The sequence below is a fragment of the Pongo abelii genome, chromosome 2, assembly GCF_028885655.2.
Source record: "Pongo abelii isolate AG06213 chromosome 2, NHGRI_mPonAbe1-v2.0_pri, whole genome shotgun sequence".
NCBI lineage: Eukaryota > Metazoa > Chordata > Mammalia > Primates > Hominidae > Pongo > Pongo abelii.
The window spans coordinates 77,524,560-77,547,455 of NC_085928.1; the positions used below are offsets into that span (position 1 = coordinate 77,524,560).

General features: G+C 34.4%; 1 protein-coding gene across 6 annotated transcripts in view; it reads right to left on the bottom strand.

Moving 5' to 3' along the window:
• The window catches only part of CNTN6 (contactin 6), a 319,353-nt gene that overhangs the window by 17,049 nt on the left and 279,408 nt on the right, over positions 1–22,896 (bottom strand). For all 6 annotated transcript variants that reach the window (XM_024243955.3, XM_024243951.3, NM_001131086.1 and 3 more), the window contains 5 exon segments: positions 8,550–8,725; positions 8,069–8,186; positions 7,237–7,395; positions 6,927–7,076; positions 3,938–4,008 (listed from right to left, as the gene is read on the bottom strand). In XM_024243955.3, coding sequence (XP_024099723.1) covers positions 3,938–4,008; positions 6,927–7,076; positions 7,237–7,395; positions 8,069–8,186; positions 8,550–8,725 — 674 coding nt within the window.

Genomic DNA, 22,896 nt, shown 5'->3' on the forward strand with positions numbered 1-22,896 from the left:
TTACATGAACAGAGAGTCAAATGATTTAAAAATATATATAGTTATTTAACAAGGCTAGAAAAAGAGTTTTCTTTAAGTGGAGACAGTGTTCAGTAAAATAAAGGAATTGTGAAATTCTCCTGGGAGTAAAATCTATGAAAATTGATAAACTAATAATGTAATTCTCAACCACAGTGTCTGTAAGAACCAACTCTTTAGTACAGACTAAGAATCAGCAAAACTATGTACTTCTAGCCAAATCTGGCATGCAGCCTAGTTTTGAAAATAAAGGTTTTGAGACACACCCACACCTATATGTTTGTAAGTGGTATGTGGCTCTTTTGAGCTACAAAAGCAGACTGAGACATTAGAAAAGAGATCATGTGGCCCACAAGACTCAATATTTTTACTGTCTGGCCCTTTAAATAAAAAGTGTGCCAACCCTCAGTGTAGGTATGTATCTCTTACTCTATAGTGCTTTATCCTGTGTACCTAATTTTATAGTTATATTTATGAGACATTCACCAAAAGCACCTCAAACCGGGAAGTATTTGGGAGTATACACATTATGATAAAATAATGTATAAACATTCCCTTAAAAAGGAATTAACCGTTGCTATATTCTAAAAATTTGATATTATGTCTAGGTTTTTGGAAACAAACCAAATCAAAACAAATAAACAAAAAATCTACATTTACTGTGTGGCTCTGGGGAAAACACGGGAAAGATATTTAGTTCAGTTCAGACAGATTATACCACAGGGTGCCTAGATGAAGGATAATCATTAAAGCTGTCACTTATAAAACATAATGGTAGATCGTGACTGAATTTAGAACAGTCTTGTGTCGCGCACTGCTTTTCAAAGTCCAACAGGTACTATTTCAACTACAACAGGAGTGACATTGGCCTGGGGTGGCCTCTTCTCTACTTCCAAGTTACTTTTCAAAACATAATTCAGATATACTCAGTTCTGATGGTGTCTTTCCTGACCTCCTTCCAGGCTAGGTTAAGACCATTCTGTCCTCTACGCTTCTGAGCATTCAGACCTTTTCTCATCCATTTTTGTATTTCACTGATAGGAACAGAGAAGCTACTTAATAGAGTTCATTAAATTGAAGGAATTACTACCTGCATTCTGGGGGCTCAGATTCATACTAATGTATGACTCTTCTCCTAAATATACATAACTTATTCCATAAAGAAGTTGGGCACCAGAAGAAGTTGGCTCAGTATCTGTCTGTACATAATGCCAAATATGAGTGATAAATGGGAAACCAATTTCACTAATTTACTTTCTGCAAGTATCTGCATATCAGATATCCACCCCCCACCTCCCCCACCAGAAAAAAAAAAACACACAGAGGAAGTGGCTTTAATTTACTTTAATTTTTAAAAATAGGGGTTAGTATGCTTTTTCTGTAGAGGGCCAGAGAGTAAACTTTAAAAAAAATTCAACTTTTATTTTAGATTCAGGGGGCGCATGTGCAAGTTTGTTGCATGGATATACTGTGTGATGCTGAGATTTGGGGTACGATGGATCCCATCACCCAGGTAGTGAGCACAGTACCCATTAATATAGCTAGTTTTTCAACCCTTGCCCTTCCTCTCATCACTCTAGTAGACCCTAGTGTCTATTGTTGCTACCAGATAGTAAATATTTTAAGCATTGTGGGATATATGGTCTCATGCAACAGCAAGAAAGCATCAATACATTAATGGATGTAGCTATGGGTGGATTTATTTATAAAAACAGGAAACTAGACAAATTTGTCTCATAGGTCATGGTTTGTGTACCTTTGCCTTAAAGAAAAAAGAACATTATAAATCGTGGAAAGACAGTATTCTTTTTGTAATTCATGCTCATCTCTATTTAAGAGTGAATGCATAGCATTTGGGCCCTCATTATAGACTGTGTACAAGCAATTGCAACACCAACCTTTAGGAATTTCTGACCAAGGAGGAGAACAAAATAAGTTATTAAGTCAGGCAAAACTTCCTGTACACTATGATGATAATGCTTATTTGGCCTTCGATGAATACAGAAACCTAAATAAACTACTCACAAACAATTCTCTTGTAGGCTCATTTGAAAGTCAGTGTTTTATGGGAAATATGTTTGGAGTAGCAGGTATAAGATGGTTAACTTACTACTTAAGGTGGATACTCAAGGACTCAGGCCCACCCTGAGCCATCACATTGCATGAAGACAATTGGGATTGTAATACAGGATACGGTAAAAGAACAGAAAGAGAGAACCCTGTGTTCAAATGCTTCTCTGCCCAATGATGTCACATTTCTAAGTCTCAGTTTTCTTACTTGAAAGTGGTGTAACCACCTTATAGCATTATTGTGAGGACTGAATGATATGAAATGCTCTGTGTGGCACCTGAAATCCTGTAAATGCTTGAAAAAATAGAGTTTCCCCCTCTGTCTGGCCTCTGAGAGTCCCAACTCTCTGAAAACACAACCTTCCATTCAACAAGTGCTCATGGAGGGTGGACCACTTTCTGAGCACTGTGCTAGGCCTATAATGTCCACATGAAACAGGATATCCAGAGGAAAGCATGACTTTCAGGGCAGTTGCATCTAGTTTCTGACACTGTCATCTATAACCATAAAGAATGATGTCTCTGGTTCCCAGTTATCTCTCATAGCCTAGCTATGTGAAGTAGGCTACAGCAAGAAACATCTGGTTTGCTTTTTCTGGAACATAAGGGATGCACGTTCATTTAACTGACAAATGTCTGAGAAACTTAAAGTGGGGAAGAGATCTAGACAGCCTACGGTGGCAGAGTGAAGAGAGATGCTAAGTGGGTATGCATTGCACTTCCACTAAACATGAAGCAGGGTATGTGTCTGCTGAGGACAAATGTGAAACCCATGTAAGTGGATCATCCATGCGCAGCCTTGAAGGGGACTCTATCCACAAAGACCACCCACAAGAGAGAGAATATTCACTGGAAGAGTTTGGAAATGGTCCACCAAAATCCAGGAACTGATACCCTTCAGCAGCCAGTTGGGTCTGCACCTAGGAACTGCAATTGGGAGTCCTTGGTGGGGGATCGTCCAGTGGCCATCTCCCAAATAAAAAATAAATTAAAAAAACTCAGAAACCCTACCCTGTGAAATGGCAGCGTCTGGTAATTTGCCATACCTAGAGCACACCAAAGTCAAATTAGAAATGTACCAGCAATCCAGACCTTTTCCTTTCTCCTCCCCTACCAACACCAACCTTCTACAGCTCTGGAGAATCCAGAGGTAACACTGTGAATGGGGAAAGATAAATTAAAGAGCAGAATGGAGAGAAGTTGAACTGATCATGTATTCCCTTTCACACTACAGAATTCTTAGGCTGAGGCACTGAGCTACTGAAAATGAGAAACGTTAAATTGGTTGAAAGTCTAAATTCTAACGTTTATACTCCAGTTTGAAGTGTATACACCAGACTGAAATTTGTAATAAGGTAAAAAATGAGCCTATATGTTAAAGGGTAATAAGAATGACCACAAAATCTATTCCATGTGCCTAAGCTTTCATCTAGATGCAGGGAAGAATGAGTTGATCAGATGTAAAGAGCAGGGTTAGGACAAGAATTGTTTTTTGCCTACAGTCTACTGGGCTCAACTTATTCACAATACAACAGTGCCACAGGTAACAAATCAAACAATGCCTAATTCATCAAGCGATAATGAAAATGCTACTGACCCACGCTCAATAGATATTGAAGTTGTTTTTCATGTATTTGGGAGAAAAATGTGCTGAGTTCGTCATACTGTCTCACAATGAGAAAAGTTCCTAATACCTCCTCTAAATAATTCATCATCAGGATGATGTATTTTTATACCATATTTTTTTATGCTCTCAATAGTGATCAAATAAACCTTTTTGTTTTTCAGTATTCTTTCTGGCCAGTTAAATCTCTTTTCTTCATAATAACTCAGTTGGACAGAAAATTACCTCCCACGTAATGACGAGTTCAGACCGACTTCCTCCACCTCCATTGATGTTTACTGGTGCCACAACAGGGACTAAAAATAACCAAGAGAAATGTGGGATGGCAATTATTAAAGTACGTCTTTATCAGGAAGAATTTTGTTTTTGAATTTCACTTTTCAAAATCTCACACAGGCATATTGTAAGAGAGTCTTGCATTTTTAATGAACGTAAATTATGTTTACACATATCCAAATTTCTAAGAGAGAGGACACAGTTGTGTTTGATACATGAGCACCCTGGCTCCAAAATTAATTAAAAATTGAGTAACATCGGGTATTTGACATTATTATGCATCATCTACTAATTGGCAAAATAATGTTCCATTCAGATGGTAACAGTGACACTGCTGATTTAGTGCCTAATTATACAGTTGTGCTGTAAACAAGTTACTGAGGCAGTATATTAATTAATTATTTTTTTCAATAAACTAAAATAATTTTTCCTTTTATTAGTCATCAGGATATTTTAACAGTTAAAATTAAATATTGAAAAATATGTATATAAATATTCTTGTTTTAAAACTCCTCGTTAGAATCTCAAATCTCTCGGGAGAGAAGAAGAGGGATTTTCTTCTAACTTTTCACTTGCAAAGTCAGGTTTTTCTCCTGTCAAGAATGCCATTGGGAGAGGTTCTTTCTATTTATTTCTTGGGATCTAAGGCTCTGTGGTAGAGGATTCAGAAACCAGTAATTTTGATGAGTTTTAAAAAAGTATGCCCTTCAACTCTGTATCCTTGTAAGGACTAATACAATGAATAATATTTCATAGAAACTGTAAAACTGAGGAAATGCTGAGTGTGTATATGGTATTGTAGTGCCTCACGAGAATGAGGTTTTACTTTACACATGCGTAAGTGTTTAAAAGCATTATTTTTCTTGACGTAATGACAAAAGTATCCTAAATCTGTGATAGTGGCTAAATCAGCAGGGTATACTTTTTAAATGGGGAATTACATGAAATTGTCTATACTGGACCATTTTTGAACAATATGAGAGGTGGTTGGTTGAGGAAGCACTTGGGTATGTCTGGGGATTGGTAGGCAGGGATTAAAATATGTAAATTTTAATTCCTCATTTCAAATTTTTCCCCACCATATAGACCACCTAAATAAATCTAGATTGCTTATTTTATTTATTTCCATTTCATACTGATGTTTAGCTCTATAAACATGACCAGAAAATAGTCATATGATAATCTGATTGTTCTTTTCCAAAATTGCACCTTTCAGATATACCTTTTCATATTTAAATTTACCCTTAACTTTGTCAGCTTTAAGCTTCATAATTGTTTAGAAAAAAATTATGTGAACCTAAACCTTATTTTCTAAGTCTTCCAATGCCTTTGATCAAAAGCGGTGTTAATCAGAGTGGATTTTACAGAGCTGCTGAATTTGTAGTGCTTGACAGCTTACAGTGACTAACTGCACACTATCTCAGGATCTTTGCATAGTTTAGCTGTGTAAGGAAAAGTATTTTAAATTATATTTTGATTTACTTTCTACAGTTTCCAATGTTCCGAGAAATAGAAAATTCCTTTCTCTATTCAATTTCAAATTAATTGTACTTAAACCTAAAGCCGTATTGAGAACAAGTTAGTCTTTGATGATGTCAGAGAGAGAGAGGGAGACACGAGAGACTCAGTAGGTTTTCAATCAGTAGAGTTTGACTCAGTATATGAATATCACCAGTCTCATTCTGCTACTAAAACAAGAGAGTATTAATGGTTAGAAGGTGGCACACAAACTTTGCTATGAAAATGTAAGAGTTTCTGTCAACCCTATCCAAAGCTACCAAAATATAAATCAACTGTAAACAAACAACCTGAAACTAAAGCTCATATCCAGAGTCATGGGCAATACCTGAAGATTCTGATCCAGGGGGTATATAGGAGGGCCGGGAATTTCCATATTTACACACTTTCTTTGGCTAATCTATTGCTCATCTACATTAAGATCCTCTTTTATGGAGAATGCTGGGTGTAAAAATCAGGAGGTTTGGATTCAAAACCTAGCTCTGTCACAAACAACCAGCTAATATCCTGGTGTTCATTTTCCTCTTCTGTAAAACAAAGGGATTTCCTCTCAGCTGTAAGCTTCTAGCATGATTTAATTGGATGATATCACTGTCAAGTATGTCCTTTTTTCTAGCCCCAATTCTATGATAAACATATAATATTATCTTTAGTTTAAGGATTGATTTATTGACTTCTGACAATTGTGCACACTTTAATAAGGTAATTTGTGTTTGTTAAATTAAGCCAGCCATGACAAGTGATCCTTTGTTTATGTGATCGAATAAGAATGTGAACTTTGTGGGCTATATACAGCTAGCAGATTAAATGTCACCCTGGATGTAAAAGTTTGAGTAGAACAAAGAGGATCCATTGAAAAGAGCTTAAGAAGATATGGTATCTGAGCCAGGTTCTTGTGTTCTGCTGTTCAGTGAACCAATTAATGCTCAATTAGTGCCCCTGTTAAATGAGCTTAGGATTTACCTCATTTGCATGGAAAAAAATTTATACCACTGCTCAATGAAGCTACAACTAGTTCAGAGTTGAGAAATAGATGAAAATATATGGCTGACTGCACCAACAGAGTCTCAGTTAATTCCTGGCTACAACATTTTAATGAAACAAGCAGTAACTCGTTTGCATATACAAATCTACAGATTATTGAATTTTGACTAGAAAATAGGTGCGATACAAACACAGTTTCTTAAGAACTCTGATTTTGACATGTTGGCTTAAAGGTAGTCATCTCTTATTGAACCTACTATTTGGAGAAAATACACCTTGCCTTGTGTACGTAAAAATAAAAAAAATGAGAGCCACTCGTTTGCTGCCAAAAAATTTTGAGCCAAAAGTATTAGAAGACCCATAAAAATACTTGTTTTGTTTTAAGAACTGTATCATACGAAATCTTCCACATTTTTAGAACACATTGATTCTTTACCTGATGCTTTAGTTCTTAACAATTCTGATGGTTTACTTGGTTCTCCAATCCCAATGCTGTTGCCGGCAACAACGCGAAATTCATATTCCACCCAAGGACTCAAACCAACCACTGTTGCATTGTATGTCTTACCATTGAGAATTTCTGGAACTAAAAAGAATGAGACACTAAGGCACCTAGGTTGGGACTACTCAGAAACAAATAATTATACAAAATTATATAATTATTAATTTAAAATGTAATTGCATTTATTAAAATTATTGGACTAAAATATTATTTTTAAAGTAACCCAAACACTTTTGTCACTCACCTGTAGCAACAGCCTGCCAACCCACAGAAAATGGTGTCCGAGTCTGAATAGTAAATATTTGAATGGGACTGTTATTATCTGGGCCTGCTCTCCAGCTTAGTTGAGAAGTAGTACTGGAAATGTCTTCCACTTTCACATCCTCAGGAGGACCTGGTGGACCTTGAAAAAAATGTTTTATCATGACTGCATTGGAGATACTTACATTCATTAATTTGGTACAAGGATGGTTTATTTTTACCTGTTGTGCTTAGAAAGTAAAATATTGACCATAATGTATTTATAGCACATTATTAGAGATAAAGTTCTTTTAATTCCCTTTACATGGTAAATGACATTAATGTAGTAGTGCTTCCTCTGGAGATTAGAAAATATCAGGCATAGGATGATTGCATATCAACCTATATTCAAAGATTGAGAACCATCATCTTTAATTCCTCTTAAAATCTAACTCAAGTAAATGCAGCTAATATGAAGAACCTCAGGAGCATGGGGATTTGACTCTGGATTGACAAGAATGATTTATTATAAACAGAAGGTATGTCTAAGTTTTAGGTACTGACACTGCTTGCCAAGCGTGACTGTTCATTATAGTCAAATGCTATACAGTTCCATGTCTGTATTCACACTACCCATTCCATGTCTGTATTCACACAGTTCCATGTCTGTATTCACACTACCCATACCATGGAGTCCTGGGGCTTAAAAAATAAAAATCTATTTGATTACATCTCACTTTCATAACATGATGTGGTTTCTCAGAGGTCTACAGTTAGATATGAACATTGTGACTGTGAATAAACAATGTGATCACTTTTTCACCATTTATGCTTACCTCTAACAATGATATCGGCTACTGCAGATAAACTTTCTAGGGTTGTTTGTACTGTGCAGAGATATTTTCCTGAATGATTTAACTGAATATTCCTTATCATCAAATCCCCAACAGATTCCTGCAGACAGAAAGGGAGAAATGGATAAAAATGTAAGCCCATATAACAAATCCTACATTATTGTTACAGCTGGATAAATACTAAACATAAAACAACTCTGAAATTAAAAGATATACTAGTATCATTGTCATTTCTTGTATCTAAACCCTTTTATTATCCCCCTTATTATAATTACATCTAGAAAACAAGTATTTCTACGGAAGACACAAAACAAAATAAACCAAAACAAAAACAAATGTAGCTTCAAAAACAGTCAGTGATTATCCATGCGAATAAAGATGGAGAGAGTAATTATGAAAAATGGTGATTCATGTAAAAGACTTGATTCATTTTATTAAGCACTTAACAATTTCAGTAACTTACTCCTCCAATCCTTTCAAAATGAGCCACTCCTTTTTTTAAGTCTATGACATCTCCATTGAAAAACCATACAAATACCACTTCAATGGAGGGGTCATGGGACACCTGGCATGGTAGCACTATACTCTCGCCAACTGTAACATCCATTTTGGAAGGTGGGACGGTAATGACAGTTCTCTCTGTTGAGAAAAAAAATTATTTTTTTAAAGCTTATGAAATGCTAGCCTATGGTTATAAAATACATATTTCTGAATACGTTTTCATTCATTTGAAATTATATAAATGCAACCTGGAGTTCTACAATGTCCAGTATGAAATATTCCTTTGCCTGTTTTTAAATGTCTTGTATTTATTATTGTAGCTTATTACTTACACTAAAATTAAAAATATAGTTATATTCACACCTTATATGAAAATCGTTTACGGAAAACTGTAGACCTCAAAAAATGGCATTCCATATATATAGAATGCACTGCATTGTTTTTGTTTTATTTTCTTCTAACATTTAAGTCATAACATTACAATTGACACACTGGTAACAGCTCTAAATACTCTCTGTTAACTTCATATACTATGAGACAAACCACGTTTCTAAGATTATGACCACCATAATTTCTATAGAGATTTAGTCATACATTTATATTTAAGAGGGTGAATGCAACATATTTATTCTGTCTTTGACATAGCTCTGATATAATTTTCTTTTTGTTAAAGATGCAACATGAATAGGGAAGATCGAAGTTTTCCCTTTTATAATTCAGATTTTCCAGTGTTAAAATTATGCATCCATCATAAAAACCTTCCCTCTAGAAACGTTGTTCTCTATGTCAATCTTTGTTTTACAAGACCTAGCATTTCATTGACCAAAATTTCAAAGGACAATCCCAGGGTGTGCCAGTTGTACTTGAGAGTCCTATATTTGTTCAGATTAAAAGAGACTCACAATGTAGATTGTTATGACTACTCTGTTTATATTAAAGTTCTGATTCTAGAGAGTTGAGAATTCATCAAAGAGCAACTCAATATCTATGAAGGGGCCCTGGACAAACATTTGGATTTAGATATGTACCATCTTACCAAGAATAAAATGTTTTCAAAGATTTACATTTAAGAATAAAGGTTTTAGGCAAGTTATCGTAAAAAAAAAATTGTATATGAAGAAGTTTAAAAATAGTGAAATGACCCTGGAGATTCTATTTCTCTATGGGTCATTTATAAGATAAAGTTTAGCTCTCTCTAAGAAATGGACTAAAAGCTTCACTTTCTTCTAGCTTCTTCATTCTGCTCAAGAAACCAAACTAACATTGAGATTGTATTTATATGTTCACATTGATTAATGTGTAACTGCATTTTACCAATAGAATGTTTAATTATTATTTGACCATTTAAACATTTTTAATTGTTTTCCTCATTCATAAATATTTAGAAGTAGAAAGTAGGAAGTAATAATTTGGGGTTTTAAGGTACATATTGACAAAAGAGCCACAGAAAAATAAAAACACACGCTATAGTTCTGAATATGAATATAATGGAGAAAATTAAACTCATTCTATATCAGATATGTCTTCATTTTTTATTACTTAAAATACTTTCCATATTTATATTAGATGCATCTACTTTTTATTTTTTTATTTTTGTTATTGTTATTTTTGAGATGGAGTCTCGCTCTGTCACCCAGGCTAGAGTACAGTGATGCCATCTTAGCTCATTGCAACTTCCGCCTCCCACATTCAAGAGATTCTCCTGCCTCAGCCTCCTGAGTAGCTGGGATTACAGGCACGCACCACCATGCCAGGTAAATTTTTGTATTTTTGCAGAGATAGAGTTTCACCATGTTGGCCAGGTGGTCTCAAACTCCTGACATCAAGTGATCCACCCGACTTGGCCTCCCAAGTGCTGAGATTACAGGCGTTAACCACCGCACCTAGCCAGATGCATGCACTTTATATTCTAATTATGTCTAAGGAGAAATTTAAAGAATGGTTTTGTGGACTATGCCCATTCTTAATTCCAAGGCTTCTTCACAGATTTGCAACCAAAATAAGGGTAAAAGATATCCAGGGATCCAAGAAAATTTTTTAGAACTAGAGAAAACATTTTCCTTTTGTAGTTGCTCTGAAAAAAAAATCACAAATGTCTTATTTACATTTATAGGAGGATAAGTTGGCTAATTGGATGTGTTGACAGAGCAAAACTGCCCAGATTTAAAGCTTTAGATCATGCAATTAAAGTAATTTTCAGACATTAAAAATGACAGCAAGTCCTTCCATTTATGACACCACATAGTGGCAAAGTTAGACAAATTATTCCCTATCTACATAGCTCATTGTTGTACAGTAATAATGACTAAAGCTTTATGAATAAGAAATGTTTATTTCATCACTTATGATGGTTACATTTTTCACTAGTTAACTCATTTGTAACTAATATTTATTGAGCATGTAATGTATGTCTAATCCTCTGCTAAGCGCTGAAGTCAAGATGGTGAAGAAAATGAGGGAAAAAAAAAACAACAAACCCTGCAGCAAATCAAAAAGATAAGGAGTGTTGCTTCACAGAGATGAAAGTCTACAAAAGGAAGCTAGCATGAATCAAATCATATTAATTACTATACAGTAATATGTGATAAGCACCATATACTAGAAGTGACTTTTTGGAAAGGTTTGGCAAATCCTGAGGGGATCAGTTTATTGAGAAAGAACTGTTTTAGCTGAGAAGTAAAAGGCAAGTAGTAATGAGCTGGGTAAAGGTAGCAGGTAGAGAGAGGAAACTAGATTTCCTATGCAGGCAAGAGCATTCACAGAGGAACTATGTGAAAAAGAACTGTGATCGACAGATTCAGTGCAACCATGTTGCTGAAAATGATAGGATTAAACAAAGAGTAAAAGAGGAGTGAAAGTGAAGAAGATGAAGCTGGATGATAGCTATGCTCAGGATATAAGCCACAAATGTCATTAAGGTCAGCTACATAATTTGTGGGTCCAAGTGCAAAATGAAAGCGTGGGGTGTCTTTTTTGAAAAAGAGGAAAAAGTGTCATTAAAGGTATTAAATACAAAGCTTTTTGCTTTAAAATAATTTATAACTTATACAATAAAATTAGGGTATGACTCATAGATGAGTGATGACATACACTTACAAATTACAAAGTACATGATTTTGATGTCATAATTTTATACGATATAATAAATAATACTTTATTAAGGTTACATCTTGATTGATTATATAATTTTCTCAGTTACTTTTCTGGTCAATTGTTCACTAGATCAACAGAATTTATATTTTTAGCAACTTCATTTTCAATTGATATAATTTCAGTGACATCAGTCACTCCTGGCAAATGCAAGACCACAAATACTTTTTGATAAGTTTTTATTTTGCCAAGTATCTTTCTCTGATGCAACTTTTATGAAAGCATTAAGACTGTTTTATAGACTGTAGCAACATTCAGAAGTTTCTGATGAATTACACTGAAATATAAATGTTAAAATATCTAGAGCTGATGATTTTCTTCACCAATATTTTTCTAAAAAGATTTAACTCTTTATACAAATCTGTTTTATGAAAGCCAGAATTTAGTTTTAAATATAAAGGTATGCAATGGAATCTTAATATTTCCTCTGACATACACTGTAACTTGTGGAGGTTGTACAAGAAATTGAAAGGGACTTCATGATTTTCGTATAATTCAAAATGCCTGTTTTACCAGTCCATTTTTGTATCTTCAATTACAAAGCAAAACTCATCAATTATTGGTTTTCCCAAAGCTTCATATAAAAATAATGTTCTTATCATTGACTGGAATAATCTTTAAGTTTTATTTCCATTTCTAAGCCTGTGGATTTTATTGCAATGTCCATGTGTATGCCTTCCTTTTGCAATAATTTATTGACAAAGTTTATTGCCTGAACACTAACAATTTCTGTTCTGGTGCTCAGGTTGGAGAGTTAATATTTTTGCAAATCCCACAGAGACAGCCTCCAGCAATGTATGGGCAAGCTGGCCTCCCACCTTGGATCCTCCTGTTGACTAGTTTTGAAGTCGCTTCCTGCAGCCTTTGCTGCTATCCACTGCTGTTTCTATGGCTGCTACCACCATTATCTCCATCCCTTTAAGAGGCCCAGGTTCTGATGTGCCCATGCCCTCAGGACTCCAGGACTATGACTACCCAGGCATGCATGTGCACACCTGCACACCACACCAACTGCTATGCATGCATGCTGACTGCTGGGTCCTTAAGCCTGAACTTGTGTGTGCATGAGCTGCTGCTGCTGCCGCTTCACATATGCTGCCACATATGCATGTGGGTATGGTGAAGCAGCAGCAGCAGCAGCTCATGCACACACAGGTTACAAATAAATTCTTAATCATTTTACCCTCAATCTGTGTTTTGTAAGCATGTACAAAACACAGATTGAGAGGTAAAATGATTAAGAATTTCAAGACAGTCACAGCAGAATATTTCAAACATGGGGACTTCCTCAGCACAGGGCTCTGTGTGACTGGATTGTATGTCCATGAAGCCAGCTCTGAATGTCACTCCAAGCAATATATTCTTACATAGAAGTAGAGAGTAGTATAGTAGAGAGTAGCATGGTGGTTATCAGAGGCTGGTGGGAGGGAGGGATGGGGAATGAGGAGATGTTGTTCACAGGGTACTAAGTTTCAGATGGGAGGAATAAGTTTTAGAGCGCTATGGCCCAGCATGGTGACTATAGTTAATGTAATACATATTTCAAAATTACCCAATGAGGATTTTAATTGTTCTCATCACAAAAAAATGATAGGATGTGAAGTGATGGCTGTGTTAACTAGCTTGATTTAATCATTACACAATGTAAACATATATCAAAATATCACATTATATCCCATAAATATATAAAACATAAAATTATTATTCATCAATTAAAAATTTTAGAAATGCATTTTTTGCTGAAAAATTTAAAAACTTTGGAAGTATGAAGCAGAGGAATGATATGATGACATACCGTTATCTGTAGTGTGAAAAATAGACTGTATTTAAAAAGAAGTAGCTCTACATAAGCATGCTTATTATCCAGAAAAAGGGGATGCGTAGTTCCTCCTGGGAGTAGCCTCCTGTGTGGGTGAAGAGGTGCTTGGACAAGAACATTTTTAACTGCTGTATCCTCTCCACACACCACAGGCAAACCTGTCCTCATCCTGTGCAGATGGCTGTCTAATAGCCATGAGGTCATTGATTGCTCTCTCAAAGAGTTCATTCTACAGCCATGTGCAGCCTCAGCCCCAGCACTAACACAAATACCCCACAGAGACCAAAATCACACTTGCAGGGACTGGGAGAGTGGTGCTTGCACAGTTGAAATATACAAAACTATTCATGCTACTTTGTGGAAAGAATAGGGGCTTCAGTCCATTAATTCCTTCATCAAATACACCTTAAATTCTTAAGAAACTCAAGCATCTGAGAGATTTCTTCAAACCACTCAGATCCTATATTCTACTCATTTCCTAAGAGTGCATATGTACCAGTAGAGTAGCTGCAGTTACTTGAGGCTCATTGACACTGAAACACTTCTCGGTATTTATGGATCGGTGAGATCTTTAGGGCCTGAATTATAACAAATTAAAAAGGAGGAAAATTGACTATGCTAGACTCTATCGTTTGTAAAAATTTGAGATTCTTTAAGTCTTTTCAAACAAAACAAAGGGTTACTTATTCGCTTTCATTTCATGTCATTCTATTCTTCTTGCATATTCCTTAGCCATTTGTAGGAAGTCTGATCTAGTGGTTTTAAAATTTTAACATGTGTAAGAATTTCCTGAGCATTTGTTCAAAATGTGAATTCCTCAGCTTGCACCAGAAATACTGATTCAGTATGTCTAGACCTTGAATATGTCCTTTTATCAGGCTTCTCCACTTGATTTTGATATAGTTAGTCCAGAGACCATGCTTTGACAAATGTTCCCTTAGTTTTTAAAACTTGAACCTGAAATTTCTATTTAAGAAACATTCAAATATAAAATATATTGTCCAAAATTCTCTAAAAGTTGCCTTCTATTGACTCTGAGTGATGTATACATGAGAGTTTCTTATACTATCACCTCTACTTCTGTGTGTGCTTGCAATTTTCAATAATAAAAGGAAGAACATGTTGGGGGAGAGTGAATATTTACATACAGAATAGGGAGGAACATTTCTCATTCACTTTCTGAAATCATAAGAACGAGCCACTTCTTGAAGACTGCCCTAAATATAAATGACAATCATTCATGAAGAGTTTGTAAAATCACAGAATTTTAATATTTACCATTTTCAATCTCTGTCAGTGAGGTAAAAGTTATTATATAAAAACAGCTTCATCTAGCAGTCCTATTCTTAAGAAGAATAATAGAATATATAATGTGATGCTTTTGATGAATAGCCTTACTCAAATTCACATTTCATAATAGCCAATGATGTTTCCAGAATGCATTTTAGTTATGGGGACCCCAGCAGACATGAAGACTAATTACATCCAAACTTATGTCAGGATCATTTGTTGTGATTTCTTTAAACACTTAAAAATGGGACTGCTTCTCTATATCAATGGCCAAGTAAATACACTCTTACATTTCATGATCTCTAACTACATTTTTAGAAGCAAGGGGATGGCAGTTAAATGTATAATTCGTCTTTCCTGACCATACAGAAAATATTATTTTGTTTGTTTGTTTTGTTTTTTTTTTTCCTTCAGCTCAGTTGAAACTTATCAATGTCACTTTTCAGAATAAGAACTGCTAAGGTGTTTCTGAAGTTATAAACTCCTCTCAAAGGATAGACAAAAGTGTAAGAAAAATTATCAAACTCTTCCTTCTGCACAAACATGGGGCTCTTCCTTTATTTATCTATGACATTATAGAAAATGTTGCTAAGAAATCAATATAAAGTAAACTAGTATATAAATAGCACTTCAAACAGGTGACAAAATTCTCTTATATTTTCTCTCACTAGTTAACTTGTGACGTCTAGAAATAAATACTTTTAAAAATTGGTCTTTTTTCTAATGAATTCATCAGAATCTCAAATTATGCTACATATTAAGATATTAGTCCTTTCCATTGCTCTTTATTACTTCCTCTATCTACACAGTTTTCCTTCTAACTGTAGAAACTTAATTAAATAGACAGTTTTCCAAAGAAGACATAAAAATGGCCAACAGGTATGTGAAAATGTGCTCAACATCATTAATCATCAGGCAAATGCAAATCTAAACCATGATGAGATGTCACATCACACCTGTTAGGATGGCTATTGTCAAAAAGACAAGAGATAACTGTTATCTAGGGTGTGGAAAAAGGGAACTCTTACATACTGTTGGTGGGAATATTTACTGGTAGAGCTATTATGGAAAACACTATAGAGGTTTCCCTAAAATTAAAAATAGAGATACCATACAACCCAGTAATCCCTCTTGTGGATACATATCAAAGAAAATAAAATCAATAGTCAAAGGAATATCTGCACTCACATGTTCATTGCAGCAGTATTCATGATAGTTAAGATATGGAGATCACCTAGTGTCCATCAATGGATGAATGGATAAAGAAATTGTGATATGTATACACAACGGGATATTATTCAGCTCTATAAAAGAAGGAGATACTACCATTTGCAACAACATAGATGAATCTGAAAGAACTATGCTAGGTGAAGTAAGCCAGGCACAAAAAGAAAAATCCTGTATGATCTAACTTATAGGTGGCATCAAAAAAAGTCAAATACATAGAAATAGATAGTAGAATGGTGGTCACTCAGAGCAGAAAAGTGAGGAAAATGGGAAGATGCTGGTTAAAAGGTACAAAGTTATTGTTATGTAGAATAAATAAGTCTAGAGATAGAATGCACAGCACAATGATACAGTTATCTGTATATATATATCTGTATAGTGTATCATAAATACTGTATTGTATACTGAGAACTTTCCAAGAGTTTAGACTTCAGGTGTTCTCATCACAGAAACACACACAAAAGAGGCAGCTATGTGAGGAAATGCATAAGTTAAGTTGCTTAGTATAGTAACCATTTTATCACACATAAGTAGGTCAAACATTTAAGGTGTTGTACACCTTAAATATATGAAATTTTTATTTTTTAAGTGATGGGGATTCTCTCAGGTTTTGTTTGTTTGAAAGCATCTTCATTTTGTCTGTATTTGGGGGGATTTTTAAATAGGGATAGAATTCTTATTGGTATTGTCTTTAGCGCATTAAAAATGTCATTTCATTTTCTTCTGGGTTCCTTTTTTCTTTGTTATATCAACTGCTAGTCTTGTTTTTTTGACTTAATGTATCTTTTTTATCTGATTTTTTTTCCTTTAGTTTTGCTACTGTGTGCTTAGCTAGGCTTTCCTTTGCATTTGTCTGAATTGGGACTCACATAATTTCTTGAATTGGATACTTATTATCATTTTCAGTTTTTAAAAAATATCTGGCAAATATTTCTTCAAATATTGCTCATGCCTAATTTTCTTTCTCTCCTCTCTGCTCCTTTTGGAACAACAATTTTATATATGTTAAAAGTTATTCACTATATTCCATTTTTTCCTTATGATACTTTCTGTCTTTCCCATTTTATTCTCTCTCCATGTTGCAGCTTAGATATTTTCTATTCACACATCCTCCCCTTTACTAATCCTCTTTCTGTTATATCTATTCTTGTGTTAAATCAATGTATTGTGTTTTTAATGTTAGCACTTGCAATTGTCAGTTCTAGACCTTCCACTGGAGTTTTAACAGATGCCATTTCCTTTCTGAAATTCTCCATCTTGTCATCTATTTTTTAATATATTAATCAAAATTATTTTAAAGCCCTTGTCTGAGAACTTCAATATTTCTATCACTGTGACCTGTTACTATTGTCTGTTTTTTTCTCTGAGTTTTGGTCATTTGGTCATAGCTCCAGTTATTCCTAGTAACATTTTATTGAATGCTAGACATTGTGGATCAAAAATATAAATGATTTTATAGTGTTATATTTGTACTGGGAAGATTTACTTTTTCAAGCATGCAATTAGAAAAATAGCCAGAAGCTGGTCTGAAACTGATATGAATTGAGTTTGGATCTTAGTCATTTTAAGTCCTGGTCAATTTTATTTTGTTTTGTTTTGTTTCTTACTAGGACATAGTCCTTCAGATGTCCTGACTCAAGGTTGAGCTGCTTAGCAGACCTCATTCTATTTGGTTTATTCTGAACTTCTATTTGTGTCTCCCTTTCACTGTAAGTCTACCAAAATTTCTGCTGAGATGTTTTCTACTTTCTGTTTGGTTTCTTCATTCCTGATTTATACTGCTTAGGAATTGGCAAATTTCTGAGAAGAAAAACAGCAGGGAATGTGGGGCTCACCTCTCTGTGCTTTTGTTTTCTCCAGGCTTCTGCACCTCATGTTGCAAACACCTTGGCTGTTGTCACAATTCCTTGAAATAACTGTTTTTGTTCATTTTTAAATATTTTAACAATATTTGTGGTGAACATCAGTGGGAGGTTGGTGTGATAAGCTTACTTCAACTAGTTAAGACAGATTATTCTCCATTATTATTAATGTTTCATAATAGATTAAGTGTGTTGGTAAAAGTATTTAGGCCATTTATCAGCAGGTTTTTAGATAATAGCTGGAAGAGTATGATAATTGATGTCAGTTAGAGAAAGAAATTAAGTATAATTTTGGACAGAAGTCGAGATTCCTAACATAGAAATATACTAATTGTTTATTCAATCATCTATTGAAAACCATTTAATTAGTATTGCACCCTTACCTTATTCCAAATTATACATCAGTACGAATGCTGAACAAAAGGAACAAAACTGAATGGAAGAACCATTAGAAGATTTCAATCCTAAGAGTGACAAAATCTTGCCTATATTTTATAGGAACATTGTAGCTTCTAGAAGGGAAACAAAGAATTAGGACAAATACTTTTGAAGCTATTACTGGGTTTCCAAGCTTAACATTTATGAAGAGTTGGTCCAAATAATTTTTTCTTGTGTGTGTCAAGGGGTGGGTTTAGCGTGTGTGTGGTGCAAGGCAGCGGGTGGGGTTGGGTAAGACCCTTCAGTTGTGAAAACCAAAAATATTTGCATATTTTGCCAATGTCCCCTGGGAGACAAAAGTCATCCTCGTTGAGCCATTCTGTGCTATAACTATACTCTGGGAAAGAGATGGCATGGCTTAAAGTTTGGTCATTGAAGTGGTGAGAAGTGGTTAGATTCTGTATGTTCCTTGAAGCTGAAACCATTTGGGGGCAATTGAATATGGGGTTTGAATGAAAGAAAAAAATTAAAAATAATCTCAAGGATTTGGTCTAAACAACTGTCAGTGCAGACTGTCATTAATATAGTGGAGAAAGAAGACAGTAGGAACAAATTTGGGGAGTAAGAATCAGGAGTTCAAGGTTAGGATATAGCAAATTTGTAAGTGAAGATGATAAAATAGGCTGTTGAATTTGGGGATTAAAGAGAAATATCTGAGCTGGAATTAGCTTGATTTGAGTTTGGGAATTAACTTATAGATAATATTTAAAAACATAAAACTGGATGAGATACAAAGGGTAGGTACAGCTATAAAATGAAGACTAAGAGAAAAAAAGAAAAAAAATACGTGTATACATACATGTATATAGAATATATAGAATGTGTATAGAATATACATGTATGTTTATATACATACATATAGATGAATATAACTATAAACTAGACTACCAGTTTAGAAAATATAACATTTAAATAACAGGGCTTTTAGGAAAAGGAATGGAATAAAATATTAAATTATTCAGAAAGATATTTTAGGACCAAGAAGTATGGTTTCTACAGTGACAAAGCCTGCCAAATGCCCAGTGTAATGGTTGATAACAGATTTAAAACATGACACATTATCTTGAAATTGTCAAACATTGGAGAAGACAGAATTCTAGAGAACAAGAGGGAAAAGATGTCACAAACAACAGATTAGAAATCAAAAAGGTTTAGGCCTTCAGAGCAGAGTAACAGCTCAAAATTTCTGAGAAATAATGGCTTCCAATCTAGAATTCTATTTCAAACTAAACCACTAATAAAATGTAAACATAGAATAAAGGCATTTTCAAACATGAAAGATTTAAAAAAATTGTATTTCTCTTGGATTATTTCTCAAAAATCCACTGGAAGATTTCATCAACCAAAATGAGGGAGTATGTTAAGCAACAGAAAGGCATGAAGTTAGGCAATGGAGCGTCAACACACAGGGCAGGCTGATATTGAAGGGAGACTATTGAGATAGATTTGGGAAATGAATTATTGGCAAGTCCATAGAAAACTAAGCAAACGAACAAAAGAAGGGAAAGCAAACACAGGAAAATCAAAGCTTATACTCTGAAATAAACCTTGGACAGAGAAAAGCAGGCAAACAAACAAGGAAATTGGTGTGATGGGGTCTTTATTTCTCCAGGTCTAGCAAGCCAGAAATAAAGGAGTTTTTAGTCTTTAGTTAATAAGCTTTTCCTTTTTGCAAATATAATCCATTACTCTAAAATGTTTTATATCCTCTTAGACAAGTGCATGATTATCTGCTCACACATGTGTATCTAAAGATTAAAATCTACATGCAGCATTTATCATATTTCACCACAGGGTAAAATTTAATTTCAATGCATAAAGTAATCATGGTCAATATATCCCAATTTACCTTCAGGTACCATTACTCATTTATCTACTACTTCAACATTTAAATGGTTTGGAATAAATATTAAAAGACTACTGAGAACCCCAGATTAAAAGAAACAAATGAAGAACCAGTCTAAAGAAAGCATTGTCTAAAAGTTGAGATGTCTAAATGAGAAAACATGCAATGTTACCCTATTTCCCTAGCAAATAATAATGTAAAATGTAAAACACAGATCTTTTATATTAACAAATAGTCAAAGCAGGGCCTGACATCTATTTAAACAGAACATGCACTGTAGAATCTGCATAATAAATTAGATATGGCAACTACTCTGTTTCAAAGCTATTAGTACATAATAGGCAGTGACTACGTATTTATGGCATCATATTTATATTTCTTATAAATAGATAGTGTTCATTCAGACTATTCTCCAATAGTAACTTCATGCTGGCTGTAGTGAATTATACAATAGAAGACTTCTGTAGCTTTTTTGTTTTGGGGGACTTTTTTTGAGACAGGATCTTGCTGTGTTGCCTAGGCTGGAGTGCAGTGGCATGATCATAGCTCACTGCAATCTTGAATTTCTGAGCTCAAGTGATCCTTCCAACTCAGCTTCCCAAGTAGCTGGGACAACAGGCATATGCCACCATGCCTTACTAATTTTTCTTATTTTTAGTAGAGATAATGTTCTTGCTATGGTCTTGAACTCCTGGTCTCAAGCAATCCTCCCACCTCAGCCTTTCAAAGTGCTGAGATTACAGGCATGAGCCACCACACCCAGCCTGTAGTTTTGTAGAAGATGAAAGTAGAAATTTTTATTGTGTCTGTCAATAGGCCCTAATACAAATGATATTTTCTTCTGAATGTTTCATGTTGGGATGAGGGGAGTCAAAATGAGAAAATAACACCCAGAAAAAGAGAATAAGGCTAAGTTTGATTCATGTGATTATTTTTTCCCCTTTTCCACGCCCTTCAACCCCATTCCTCTTTTGGACTTGAAAGCATTTGGTAACTACTTGCTTGAGTATTCAGGATCCAGAGACTGAAAACATAGCTTGCTTCTGGGGAAGTCTTTTCCATCTTAATGACACACTTTATTCCTAAAAAAAAAAAAAATGGCCCTAGAGCATAAGCGACCACTGAGCTAATTTAGAGATAGAATGCCTAAGAAGAAGAGTAGCCTAATTGCTTCTTTTAGGGTCAGAATAGAGTCAAGGTAAATTTACTAAATTTCCAATTCTTAACTAAAAACTCAAGAAACAAGTAAGCACAAGTGTTTGCAGATTTGGGCGGGAAACTAGAGATCAAAAAGACTTAATAGTTTGAGATTTATATATACATACATGTATATATGTATTTAGTTACCTGCAGAATAAACGTATCGGTTGAAGTTTTTTTTTTATTTTAATAAAAATAGGAGATGGATAGCTAGTGGTTTATACTGTATGAATGAGACCAAACACAAAAGAATACACAATATAAGATAGCCTTTGAATGAAATCTATGGTGAGAAAATTATTACAGTAGCTGCTTCTAGGAGTGTAGTAGGAACAAGGATTAAGTGACATAAAAAAAGTTCTAGACGTTGGATGATAATAATGTTCTATATATTGTGTGTTTTGGGTTACAAATGCCATTTTCAAAATTTAGTGATCATACATTAAAATTTACATATAATAAAATGTAAATGCACATAAATATTGCACTCGAATGAATTTTTACATATAAAAATGTACATATAAAATTGCACTCTAATGAATGAAGGCTGCGATATTTAGGAGGAAGTACTAATATCTGCATGTTACTATACTTTTATTCCTGCTGGACTTTGAATTTATTCCTGCTGGACTTTGTCATGTAAAACTGTCTCATGCATTTTTTAATATGTACATTTGTTGGAAGATGGAAAAGAAGGAAAGCAAAAGTTCTGCCACTTACTAATGCAGGGACCTTGTGGTTTTAGCAAACTATTCCTCAATCTCCCTTGTATAAAGTTGAGATAATAATATCTGCTTCAAAGCATTACTCTGAAAGTTAAAATGAGATGATATACACAAAGAACCTATCATGGTGCCTAGGACAGAGAATGTATTTAACAAATAGTAATGAATAATAATAATAAAGAAAACAAGATGAATAACAATAAAAACTAAGCCGTCAATTTCCACGTTAGTTAGTAATGGCAGGTTAATATAATTCCAGAGGCTGTGCATTAACCACTTCAGTAAGAGTTCTATACTCTTCTGTGTCTGGTCTCGTTCAACTCGCATAAACCACTAGCTATACACCCCCTATTTTTATCATAATTAAACACAACAAAACTTTGACCAATAATAGGTTTAAACTATGCAGTAAAAATATCTTGAAAAAATGGTAAAACCTATACTGTATTAACATCTATCCTTTACATTATATTTTGTAAAATATACATTAAGAAAAAACACAGCTGTATGTCATATGTGGTAATTTAATCTGAGTGACATATGCTGCATTTTAAAAAAGATTGTGAACTAAATTGTCATGAAGACCAAGATAACATTGATCTTAGTGGGCTTGCTTAAATTGATGCGTGTTTTTGCTTGTTTTTACATTTTTACTTGAAGAGATTGTAGTATTCAAGTTTCAATAATTCGCGCAACATCACTTTCAATATTGGAACGGGAAAATTTTTCATCTGACCAATATAATAACTCAT